The sequence below is a fragment of the Neltuma alba genome, unplaced genomic scaffold, assembly GCF_004799145.2.
Source record: "Neltuma alba isolate B1F8T4 unplaced genomic scaffold, ASM479914v2 tig00010248_pilon, whole genome shotgun sequence".
Classification (NCBI taxonomy): Eukaryota; Viridiplantae; Streptophyta; class Magnoliopsida; order Fabales; family Fabaceae; genus Neltuma; species Neltuma alba.
Genome location: NW_021635175.1, coordinates 277,142 through 290,548, shown reverse-complemented (window position 1 = coordinate 290,548; position 13,407 = coordinate 277,142). Strand labels below are relative to the sequence as shown.

The 13,407-nt window shown below is 34.0% G+C and overlaps 1 protein-coding gene across 1 annotated transcript; it reads right to left on the bottom strand.

Moving 5' to 3' along the window:
* Positions 1-898: 898 nt before the first annotated feature.
* LOC114755305 (receptor kinase-like protein Xa21) lies at positions 899-13,153 on the bottom strand. Its single transcript, XM_028944173.1, has 6 exons — positions 12,478-13,153; positions 11,165-11,308; positions 6,603-6,746; positions 5,394-5,537; positions 1,889-3,892; positions 899-1,476 (listed from the first exon to the last, which is right to left on the bottom strand). The coding sequence occupies exons 1-6, from the start codon at positions 13,151-13,153 to the stop codon at positions 1,109-1,111; spliced, it is 3,480 nt and encodes a 1,159-aa protein (XP_028800006.1). The 3' UTR covers positions 899-1,108.
* Positions 13,154-13,407: the final 254 nt, after the last annotated feature.

The following is a 13,407-nucleotide window of genomic DNA, read 5'->3' as shown; positions in this document are numbered from 1 at the left end:
GTAATTAAGTTTTGCAATAAATATTCTTAGTTTTGTCTCTTCAGAGAACACAATCCTCACGTTAGAACTCTACATGTAGTTGGCAATTATTTCGTAAAGCCGGTTCCATGTAGCAGAAGTAATCAACCTCTTGTATTTTCATTTACAAGATGACGGTTTGTTTATAGACCAGAGGGATTTTCCTGGACATCGGTTCTCTTTCATTTCTCATCCAAATTTTACCTAGGTCATATTGTACCATTAGAAAGCTTGTACATTCAACGTTTTGATCATATATGACCTGTACATCCTAACAAATGATTAAGGGCAAGAATGAGGAGGAGGAGGAGGAGAAGCAGACATGTACGAACTTAACGGCGTGCAGAAGTCTGAGAACTGCGTTTTACTTACATAAAGAGACAGAAGAAGTACAAAACTCTAAAAATAATTAATAATCATTAGAAAAATTTAAATTTACTATCACCTCAATAATATGATAAAATATATTGAAGAAGTAATAATTTTTTAAATATAAAAAATCTTGTTTGACAGAAAACGTGTATTTTTTTTTGAAGAAATAATATTATGTATTGTTTATTCACACACACAAAAAAAGAACAATTACAAAAGTGCATTCCAAAGTTATATATATAATGTAATGAATTTTCCAACGTGAGATAAGCACATCACTTGCAAGTTGTTGAATGGCATTATTTAACTCATCAAAATTGTCAAACTCACTTATAAGTGCTTTCCCATAACTCTTAATTTATTTGTTTGCCAAAAAGTATTATAATCAAAATATGAAATAATAACGTGAATAAGGATTTATGAATATTAAAAAATAACCATACGTAATGTAGCATCAAGAAACATCCGCAAAAAGGAACTAGGGAAGAAGTAAATATACATCAATATCTTCTTTAAAAACTTAAAAATATGGACTCCTACTTGTCATTAATCAAAACGTTCATAATCCATATATTACAGCTCATACAAAAAAACAATAAATTAAATTTACAGCTCATATATTTTTCAACAGTGTGTCCCCATTAATTTCTCACTACGTATTGCATCCAATTTCTAAATATGAGAGATAGACAATAATGCAAATTAGCTGCAAATAGCTTCAATATTTCTTTAAATGACGTGATTGAACAAACATGTCCTTGATCTTGTTTAATGATACCACAACCTCTGACATATTGCAACGCCTTTGTGAAAAATTGGCACAACAATTCAAGGCCAATTGAAGAATAGAGGATGTAGATGTCAAAATGTTAGCCATATATTGTTCACCATGATCTCCTTTTAATAAATTGCAATCTATCACTTGAGTTAGTGAATGTGACATTGATTCACTTACCCAACTATTTAAGTTCAGTCCATCCACAAACATATCTTCTGTTGGCCTTTTTCTTGTGAATACTTCTATCAGTATTATTCCAAAACTGTACACATCAACTTTTGCTGAAACTATTCCAAGAGATCCATATTCTGCATATGATTTGATTCCACCAAGGTAAAAAAAAAAATCAACAATCTCATAAAAACAATTTGCAAACTAAGAATTTAATCAATTCAGCCCTTGCAGTTTATTGAGGTGTAAAGAATTGCAAGGATTAGGCTAGCTCAAGTTAAAAAAGATAAAAGAATTGACTTATTAAAATTATTTCAAATTAGTTTAAAGACAGAATCAATAAATTGAGGAAAAGTTCAAAGAACAAAACGTAAAAGTATCTGACAAGCGTATACTGTAAATTACTTAAACAAGTATAGCTCCCTTGTTTAGTCTGAAAAAATCCCTCATAAGTTAGAAGTAAATAATCAAGAGTTTTTGTCATATAAGAATTTGTGAGTATGCATATTGAAGGGGGAAGCAAAAGAAGCAAAGGTGTAGGATAATTACCTGGTGCTACATAACCAATTGTAGGTATTGTTTCTGTGAGTGTCCTAGATTTCCCTTTATCTAAAAATTTTGCAATTCCAAAGTCACTCACATGAGCAACCATGTTGTCATCTAACAAAATGTTACTTGGCTTCAGATCACAGTGAACTATTTGTGTTGGCAAGCCATGATGGAGATACTCCAAAGCAGATGCAATATTTATCATTATATTTAACCTTCGCAAAAAATCCAAACAGTAGTTATGAGAATATAACCATTTTTCAAGACTTCCATTGGGAATGAACTCCATTATCAAACACTTGAAGTCATCACTGGAACAACTACTAATGATCTTCACCAAATTGCGGTGACGCACATTACGCATTGTGTCACATTCCACTTCAAAGCTCTTTGACATAGCTTCTGAATCAGAATTAAATATTTTAAAAGCAACCATTATTCCATTTGAAAGCCTTCCTTTGAATACAGAACCAAAACTTCCACTTCCCAGTAAGTTACTCTCATCAAATTTGTTGGTTGCATCCAATATTTCAAAATACGAAATCCTTCTTGGCATTCCTAAAGTTGATAAATCTTGTTTCACTATGGTATGCCTAGAATTCCTTCGTTTACGACGAAACAGGATAATGCCTGAAAGAACTAAAATTGCTGACAAAACCATAGGTAGTATGTATTTCAACAAAATCCATTTTGCCTTTGACCTCTTTCTTTGTTCTTTTCTGCATGGAGGCACTTGCATTTTCGGCTCACCACAAAGTGCTTTATTCATCATGAAAGATTCAGCCGTCAAATCTTTGAAGACCCCACCACTAGGAATCTCACCTTGCAGTCTGTTATCAGAGAGATTAACATATTTAAGGGATGTAAGTGACTCTAGTGATTTAGGAATCTCACCAGACAAATTATTTTGGGAAAGGTCTAGCTTTACTAAGCTCAGCAAATTCCCAAGTGATTCCGGAATCGTCCCTTGCAATATGTTATCTGCTAAGGAGACATTTTGCAAATTTGGTAAGCTGCCTATGGTTGATGGAATGGTGCCTGAAATATGATTTCTTGACAAGTCTAATCGAATAAGAGCTTTCATGTTCCCAATCTTGAATGAAAGATTTCCAACTAACATATTGGAAGATAGGTTTACTTCCAATATACCCGTCAAGTTCCAAAAGGAAGAAGGTATATCAGAAATCAACTTATTGCCGCCCAAGTAAAGTCTTCGTAGGGACATAAGGTTTCCTAAGCAAGGGGGTATTGCTCCAGAAAGCTTGTTTCGAGATAGATATAAATATGCAAGTGTTCTAATGTCACAAAGCTCATCTACAATGAAACCATCTAGCTCATTGCCCACAAGATTCAAATGCTGAAGAGCCTGTAAGTTGCTAATTGTTGCTGGAATTGATCCATTTAAAACATTTCCAGCAAAAGATATCTCAAACAAGTTAGACAGATTTCCAATTTCTGATGGTATGTTGCCATAAACCCCGCAGAAGTCGATCATCAGCATCTGTAAAGAATCAGATAAGTTTCCGATGGAGTTGGGAAGTTTCATACGCAATGGGTTCTCTGAGAGAATCAGAGTTTTCAAATGTCTACATTTTGACAACGAGCTAAAAAAGCCAGTTTCAGAATTTAAATCATCCATTATGGTGAAATTGTTCCCATGCACCGAAAGGGTTTCTAAGTATCTTAAATGTCCAAGTGTGCTTGGTAAAACCCCTTCAAAATTATTTTGCTCCAATTCTAGAATGGTTAACTTAGAAGCATTGGATATAGTACTCGGGATTCTTCCAGAAAGTTTGTTTCCCCATAAATACAACTCTTGTAGATGAGGAAGGCCATATCCAAGATCTGATGGAAGACTTCCTGATAGAGAATTGTTTGAGAGAGACAAGAATTCTAAAGTTGAGATGTTGAAAACTTCGGATGGAATATATTCGGTCAATTTGTTTTGAGACAACAATAATGTCTCAAGTTGTTGAAGATTGCCTATTTCCAAAGGTATTGAGCCTGGAATACAAATAATTGGAGTACCAATGAAGTAAATATAAAAATGTAAATAAAATTATACTATCTAACTATTTGGATGTGCCTATGATACTTATTGAGTGCTTGGTCACTAATGCTATCCACCAAGACTTTATTTACCGGTAATGTAATTTTCTTTTGGGTAAAGTCAGATAATGTATTTTAACGTACAGTAGGTTGGATATAAGATGTTTATAGATCCTTTACTATTTTTATTATAAAATTCTAGAAAACTTTTGGTAGAAACCTCACAAAAGAACATAAATGTACAAGCATGGGAACTTACCTTTCTTTTGTTTATTCTCTCTATCACTTCACATGAGAATATGCATAAAAAGTTTTGGTGGATTGGGAATCAACATATCACAATATTCCGTTAGCCGTTTAGAAAGTTGCATGTTTATATTCTCTAGCGTGTATGGAGCAACTTTTCTCTCTTTCAGAAGATTAATAGGGGATTCTTATGGGTTTAGAGAGCAGTTTGAGTGATCTAAGAGGAAAAAGACCTGACAATATCAGTTTGAGCTAACTTTCTCTCACAGTGCTAATGGCACTTTTAGTACTCAAGATGGCTAGGTATTAATTATTCTAATTAAATTGAGTCTTAGGGATGGCCATTAGAGTCTTTTGAAGCTGGCTAACTCTCAAATTAATTAAAGTAATGATAGTCTAAATCATTGTACTGGAGGATTACCATCTCATTCTTGTCACTTGTTTTCATCTCACTCATACCATTTTTATAAACTAAAAGCCATTTTACTCCTTTTTGCATCTTTATTAAACTTGTCAATTAGTTAGTTGAGAGGAAAAAAAAATCAATCTTTTTCCAAAGTCAATTTTTATATTTTGCATACTTATACATTTTTAGAGGTACCTTAAAATGAATATGGTATTAGTTGTGCGCTATATTGGATTAATTTGGTTTATTTTGAAGTGGATCTAATGCAACTAATTTGTTCTTCAATGTATATGGCCACACACTATGGTTTTTAGAATGTGGAGATTTGCATTGAGAATATTGACATGTTTTTTTTTGTGAACTGACATGTATTTTTTTTTATGCACTCTTTGATGAACACTATTTTTTCTTTGATTAAATATAGGTATTCTCTTATATATTAGAAGCTAGTTCGAAGTTTGTAAAGGACTAAGTGTGGACTCATCTCCTCATGAAAAAGCAATTTTAAATCACCACATTGTGAGGGACTAGCTCTTTTATTTGAACACAACTCTATTATTGTAGATGATTAAATCTAACCAGTCAAGTAGTCTTAGTAGCATAGTGCCCCCCCTCTCTATATATGTGTGCGCGCGCGCGCGCACAAATAAATGGCATAGCGCCCTTTGAACATCTTGTGCATTATGGCTGCAAACTATAAGAAGAAAAAGCACTACTGAATGATGCTGATGCATAGAAATAGAATATCATATATATTAACCGGAAAATGATAATAAGCACGTTATATTGGGAGTGAAAATGTACCTTCTAAATTATTGTTTTCAAGGTTCAAATTTTGAAGCATAGTCAAGTTTTCAATGCCTCTTGGTATGTGGCCAAATAGTTGATTAGCTGATATGTCCATTATTTTCAGATTTGTAAGGCTTCTAATTTCATTGGGAATAATTCCTGCAAACCAAAAATAAAAATAGCAATGTTTATAGTGTTGATGATGCATAAAAAGTTAGAAGTAAAATGAGCAACACTTAGGTTATGTGTTAGTATGATGGAGTCTTTTTTCTTCTTTTAGTGATAGTAGCACTTTCTACTTTTCTAAGCTGTCAACCTCTGGATATACTAATTTGGGTAAGGGGTTTCTAATGCCTCACTCTCTAGTACCCCTTGTAATGCGCAAAGCTCCCAAATATTCTTTCCCCCGTGGATCATTAGATTCCACATAAAATAAAATGACATTTTGATGATGCAGTTTTAAATTTTTTTAACCTTTTTTTTAAAAAAAATTACTTTGAAAGTTTGCAATTTTGATTTATTTTAAAAAAGTAACAAAATTCAAAATTATAACATTTCGCACTTATTATAAGATATCAATATCACTGATTTTATATAGAATCAAATTATTAATAAAAAGGAAAAATATATTTGGGACTTGAGAGCTTGTGATATTATAGGAGACATTAGAGAGTGGGGTGCTAGAAGCCTCTTGCCTAAATATACCCATTGAAGTATTGTTATTAAGTTTCAAATCTCTGGTGATGTGCGGCCAAAAAGCATATTTAACTTTATGAAATTCACTTTGATTAGATCACCAAGTTTTTCAATAAATACTGCATGTGAGAGAGAAGGTTTTTGAATATTTTGATTCTATTTATAAAATGTTGGGAATTTTAATCAATTTTTTCACTTTTAGTTATATTATTGCATCAATTATTTTTCATTCACTTTCTTATTCACCTCATTCTCTATCTCTCGTTCATTTTTTCCCCATAAATAAGATTATTTTTTAAAAATTTAAATATAAATTTTACATATTTACTTCCTTAAACAATTTAAACTAACTTTTTAATCTATATAATTTAGTTATTTTGTATATTATATATAGGATTGAAGAAAGTGTACTCTCTGCACTATATCTATTGATTGCTTAGGCATGAGATATTACAGAAGAGCCCACGAAAAAAATATCATAGTAAAAGAAAAGTGCCGAGCACTTCCAATTTAATAAACTATATATACCTTCAAAGTTGTTGTTGGCAAGAGATAACTCTTGAAGCGTTGTCAATTTTCCAATGCTTTTTGGTATGTGACCAGACAATTGATTGGTTTCCAGGTATATATTCTTCGCATTTGTAAGATTGCTAATTTCGTTGGGAATGTCTCCTGCAGTATGACAGCACAATAAAATCATAATACTATGAAGTCTGATTTGTAGCATAAAACAATACTCCTCAGTGCTCTTAACATAAGAGTTATTTAATCAAATTTAATTCTAATAAATGTGTGACATAATTTCTCTAAAATATCTCTATCTAACATTGGACTATATATATATATATATATTAATTTATAAGTTAAATAAATTAGGTTGAAGAAAAATTATAAATATGTGAGATAAAATGGATTGTCTTACAACCAAAACCAATTTTCTAACTCCTATATTTAAAAGCAGAGTTGTTGGAAGGATGAAATGGTAAGGTGGGTAGTTAATTAGTTAGACGAGTCACTTAGTTAGGCTCTACAAATGACCTAGGGCATGTTTGGATTGTCATTGGAGAAGCCAAAAACACTTGGGAAAGTGTGTAACTGAGGTTACTGGCTTATTTGAGTAAAATTCATCGTTTGGATGTGCTACTTTTGTAATTGACCTATAAGCAAAAGTAGCTTATTTTTGGACGCTATCTGGAGGAGCTTCTCCACCGTTTCAAAATGAAATCTAGAGAGAGGATAACATGAGTCTCTCTCTAGAGATAGGATGTTATGGAATTTGAGGAAGAAGAGGGAAGAGAGAGAAAGAGAAGGAGAGAACAGAGAAGTCGGGAGACGGCTGGGCATTTGACTTTTCAAAATGAGCTTTTGCTTTCCACGACAATCCATAACCTGTTTAGTTTGCCTTGAAAGTCACATATAGTCTTCACTTCTCCAAGTCAATCGCGTATTCATCGAGTTTGAAGACACAGACAATCCTGAACACATTTTTGTAAAACGCGATCGTAATGGCTGGTATCCACCACACGCAAATGTGATTTCTTTGCTACTCCACCTGTGCGTTGCGTGCGAAAGGTCTTGTGATCCTTTAACAGAGTTGACACTTAGAGAACCATTAATAGCAGAGCTGATTTTCACGCTACTCCACATTTCTGGTTTGCGAAGAGCATTAACAACTCCATGCGTAGCGACCACAACTCCATTCGTCATCGTGTTTGGGCTTACCTTCGCGTCTTCGGTCTTTCGTGTTACATGTGAACACGTCTGCGCTTGCTCCAAGAAGCTTAGTCGCGTGGTTTTGGCTGCACCATTGCCCTCGGTTTCTTGTTGAGGAACAAGTGGTTCAAGCGTTCTTTCTTTTGTTGACAACATCTTTATGGGTTTCTTGCACTTGTCTTCACAAACATCTGGATGACTCTTCTGCGGTTGCTCGTTGACGCTAGACGATTCTTGCATTTCAACAAATACCTCTTGGGCCTCATTCTTCTTGCGTTTACATTGCAAAGTGAGCTCCTGCATTCTTGCGAGGCTTTTTGCTTTGCGCATCGTCCGAGGCAAGAACAGATGTACTGGTTCAACATAGTCTTCTTGCAGTGCCGAGATGTAAGCATCGACCAACCAATCTTCAGGCAATGAGAGTTTGGAGGAAATCACGTCAAATTCAGAATTAAATCCTGCCATGGACCCTCAATGTCGAAGATGAAGCAAGTCTTTTTGTGGTATAAGTTCTTGCAGCTACATGGACAAGCCAAGAAGGGCCTCTTTTAATTTATTGACGGAGACGTTCCTCGATAGAACTTGAAATTGATTGGGAATGAGGGAGAAAGAACTAAGTAGTGGGGTAGGGCCGAGGAAAGACTAGCTCTGGATACCACTGTTATGTTATTGAAAAAGAACGAGAGAGAGGGAAAGGAAAGGGAAGAAAAACAGAGAGAATAGAGGAAATTAGAGAGAAGGAGAAGAGAGTAAAAGAGAAGGAGAGAATAGAGAGGTCAGGAGAGATTGAAGAATTCAGAGTGTATTCAATTCTGGAAAATAATCATCACTGGTACAAATGATCTAGGAACCCCTTTTATGGGTTATGTCCCTTGAGTATAATGGCTAGTGTACAGAAATGAAAAATAAAACAGAATCTCAGTAACTAACTAACTAACTAACGGTATCTTATGTTTTTTTAACATGACATAGTATAACATGGGTCTCTCTCTAGAGATAGGATAACATGGCTCTCTCCCAAGGGTTTAGTAAGTTGTTTGTTATCCTCAAGGAAGAATTGTATAGCCCAAAGGGGGTTCAATGTCTCTCTTTTATTTATTAATGACATTTCATTGGCATTTGTTCTTACATGCTTAATATGGTATCAGAGCCAGTTGAAGTTTTACTTGGAAGCAAGGACCGTCTAATTTGCAGACTTAGGAAGCAATCCACTAAAATCTTTCTCTTTTCCAGATTCTAAATTTTGCTTCTCATAACAGCTTTGGCCATAAAAAATTTTAACTCTTAGTGTTGAATTTTTATTTGTAATAAATTTGAAAATCAGGATATCAATATTCTCCAGCTTATTGTCTCTCATAAATGCATGCCAACATTTGCTAAAGTAAAATCTACCGTTGCGATTTTTCACTCGAACTTTCAAAGTTTGACTACGTTTCAAGAATCATTTTATTGGGCAATTCTACCCCAAACAATGGTGGAATTTCCCGGCGAGTAATGAAATCTTCATGTTGCAAAGTCTTGAAAAAAGAACCAGTCTTCATCAGTTTTAAGAACCATGCAGCATTGTAAGCCAAGTCTTCGCCTCTTGAGTGTGAAATCAAATAATTATGAAGTATACTTCGCTTCTTGATTATTATAGTAGCATACCTATCTCAAGTACATCATATGAAAGTATTGCACACTTGAGATGTTGATTTTTCTCCCTGGTAAGACTTTTGGTTGGGTGAAAATGGGTATATAAAAATAAAACTCACTATACGTATAAGACTCACTCAGATGGCTCTCTCAAGCAGCCAAAAAAAAAGAAGGTATAATACTAATACCTATTGGGCTAGAAGCATTTAAGGTTGAAGCTACTTTGGATTGGCATTAAAAAATATCGACTCAAACATAAATCGATTATAACCTCTTTTATTTTGTGAAAAAAAAAAACAAGGTTTATAAGAATAAGACTCACTTGGTTGGCATTAAAGAATATGGACCTAAATTTAAATTGGTTATAACCTCTTTTTGTGTAAAAAGCAAGGTATCTCAAAATCTACTATAGGTTTAAGACTAATTTCTATTGGATTAGAAGCGTATAAGGTTAAAGTTCTCCTAACGATTGTGCTTTCTGGGATTTGTCGGGTGAGGCTGCTTAATACTTCAACCAAGCGAATAGCTTGTTGGTGGTTATAGCCTCTTTTATTACTAATATTACTTTTTAGTTTTTCAGAATATCATCAAGTTACTTTGAATTCAAGACTAATCTCTATTGGATTTTGATTGTTAAGATTAAAGTTCTCCCAACAGGTGTACTTATCAGGATTCAAACTCATGTTTTCCTTCTTACGGTGGGTGAGACTACTTACTATCTCAACTAAGAGCTTACATGGAATTGAAAACCGGATCAGGCCGACATGTCAAGACCAAATATCAACGAACCGGCCACCTGTCCGGTCTAGATGATCAACAAAGCTGGGGAAGAACTGAACTGGTGTGACTAGGCCTAAGTTGAGGCAACCCAGCCTAACCCGGATAACTTGCTGAGCTAGGCGAGTTACAGGTTTATTTTTAGAGAAAAAGGGGGAAAGGAAAACTCTTATCCTAGGTCTTGCCGTCATTCTCCTTACCTGCCACTACCATATAGAATGGCTTCTTCCTTGTACTCCCTCTACCATTTTAGTAGTGAGATCTCCCTCTTGGACCATTGCAGAGACGTAAACGATGCCAAGTTCAAAGAAGAGGGACCGATCAAATCTGACCAAGGTGAAGTCATGGAGGCTACTGAAAGTTTGAGCCTCAAGGTGCGCTCCTTCTAGTTTGTGGGCGAGTTGAGACTTGATGGCAGGGTGCTCCTCTCTTGTTTAAAGAAATCCAAAGACGCGAGTTTGGAAAATAGAATGGGTTTTGAGGAAATGATAGAGGAAGAGAGTGATTATTATTAATTTGTTATTACTTTTATTATATGAGAAAGAGAAAGGGTAGTAATGGAGGAGAGAGATAAAAAATTTGCCAATCCCGTCAATCATATTGACCGTTGCGTATGAAAAAGAAGAAAGAGAAAAGACTTGATGTGCTGAAGAAGGAAAGAAAAAAATATAATTAAACTAAGGATATATTTATAGATGTTAGTTACATTACATTATTTTAATTATTAGTGATCTGACTAGATTTGACCTACTAACTTTTGACTCACAATCTTAACTAGTTTATTCACCAGTCTAATTTTTTTACCTTGATTGCTTATTGATAAAAAATCAATGTGCTTGCTTCTAATGATGCAAGTATAGTTGTTGGAAAAACGATAGAAAAGATGCATGCCCGGGGAAAATCATCAAAAGGGAAAAAAAAAGAAGATAATGACAAATTATGTTGATTTAAAATCTTATGCGTACCTTGTAAGTTATTGTTTGAAAGAGATAACTCTTGAAGCATGATCAAGTTCCCAATACTTCTTGGTATTTGGCCACTCAACTTATTACCTCCCAAGTATATAATTTTCAGCTTTGTAAGCTTATTCATTTCTATGGGAATATATCCTGAAATATGGCAACAAAAAATAAAATTTTTGTGAGCTCTGTAAGCTGTTGTATGGAAAATACTACTATTAAGAGAAAATTGAGTAAGACATTAGATTTTTTGTAATGTATTACTGTTATCTCTTTATATATATCCAATAATTTGAGCGATGTTCAAAATTACCATCAGATAATATTAGACCAAAAAAAAAAAAGCAAAAAAGGCAACGGCAATTTAGAGCCGGAATTTTGTAATTTCTAAAGCTCATAAGTTTTGTAAAACATAATTGACTTACAAAATGAGTAATTCTTTGGGGTTAATATAGTCTTTAAATTTTAAAACTTGACTTCATTTTAGTTTTAATTTGACCTCTAAAACGAGGTTTCAAGGACCAAAATTACTATTCCAGAGTCAAAAAAATTTTAGGTGGACCAAAATGAGGTCAAATTTTAAGGACCAAAATTACTGATTTTAAATTTTTGGGACCTAAACCAAAACAAGGTTAAATTTCATGATTCAACATAGTATCAACACTACTTTTTTTTTCAATTAGAGAGGTAAATACTAACCAACTCCTAATCTTTTACCTATAAGGAAGCTTGATTATCATGTTATTGGCAAATGAATAGGTTTTTTCTTTTCGGTCCAAGTTATATATCGCTTGGTGTTTAAAATGAGGGACCTCAATTGCAAATTATTATATATGGAGTAGTAAATTATGGAAGATGAGTGTGAAATCTTTTTTAAAAAAATATTTTCAAAACTTCACACTAAACTTCTGAAAATTTGAAACTTATATTTGAAAATTTTTCAGTTGATGTTTCAACTTTTGACGATATGAAATTCATCTAACAAATTCATTACATTACAATATGATAATATCTACATATATAGAGATAGAGACAGAGGTGGAGAAGACATATTGCTACCTCTGGTCCTTACTATAATTGGACTAATTTGGGAAGACCAAGAAAGTTATTAAATTACTTTAAAGTATTTATATTTATTATTTTTCTCTAAACTAATTTGCCTCACTTACAAATTGATATACAATATAATAATATACATAAATATTTTAGAGAGGTCATAAAATATATGCTATAATCAAGTAATTTACTAACTTCCTTTATTAAGGACCGGCGATAGTATGAATTTTGAAATAGAATAAAAGCTTATACAAAAGGCATACCTTGTAAGAGGTTGAGAGACAAAATGAGCCGCTCAAGTGAGGAAATGTTAGAAATAGATGGAGGCATAATTCCTGAAAGCTTGTTTACAGAAAGGCGTAAAATTTTGAGACGTTGAAGTCTTCCAATATCAAACGGAATAGATCCTTGGAGAGAGTTAGAATTCAAATCCAAGGTCTCCAACGTAGACAAATTGGATATACTTGCAGGAATGATGCCTCCAAAGTTATTATTGCCAAGAATCAAGTGTTGAAGCATAAATAAGCTTCCTATCGAACTTGGGATTTCTCCACTGAAAGCATTATAGCTCAGGTTGAGAGTTTCTAACCTCTGCAAGTGAAGCAACTCTTCTGGCAACTTACCATACAAGTTGTTGCTGCTGAGGTCAAGTTTCACTAAGAACGACAAATTGCCAATCTGTGAGGGCAAGGTTCCCTTGAGACCCATCTTTTCAAGGCTCAATACTCTTACTCTCTCATGCTTAGAATCACATGTAACTCCAGACCAATTGCATATGGAAGACGAATTGGACCAGTTTTGCAAGTGATTGTAAGGATCCCTGGCAGAAGATTTGAAAGCAAGAAGAGCCACTTCATCGGAATTAGAAAAATTGGACTGACAAAAACCTGGGTAAGCCATGAAGAAGATGAAGCAGAAATGAAAGATAAGGTTTCCCATGCTGGTGGGGATAAGGCTTGTTATCAGATTCTATTCAAGACCCAGGAGGAGATTAATGCTTCGCAATAAATACTATGATGAGAGTGATGGTCGCAAGGTAATTAACAAACTGTAAACCGGAGAAAGGTTTTATTTTGTAACCAAGCAAAAAATCTACGCAATATCCAAAAATCAAAGCTTGACTTAGCCAATCAATAGAAATAAGAAGACAAGTTGACGAGAAAAAACAGGAAGGCACAGTTGTGAGCCATCCT

What these genes read in the sequence shown, in the direction of transcription:
- LOC114755305 (XM_028944173.1), bottom strand. Translation starts at nt 13,153, where the DNA reads ATGGGAAACCTTATCTTTCATTTCTGCTTCATCTTCTTCATGGCTTAC. An exon ending in TGCCAACAACAACTTTGAAG is followed by an intron (nt 5,538 to 6,602) that starts GTATATATAGTT and finishes TTTGGTTTGCAG; the next exon opens with GAATTATTCCCAATGAAATT. An exon ending in AATTGGTTATGTAGCACCAG is followed by an intron (nt 1,477 to 1,888) that starts GTAATTATCCTA and finishes AATCATATGCAG; the next exon opens with AATATGGATCTCTTGGAATA.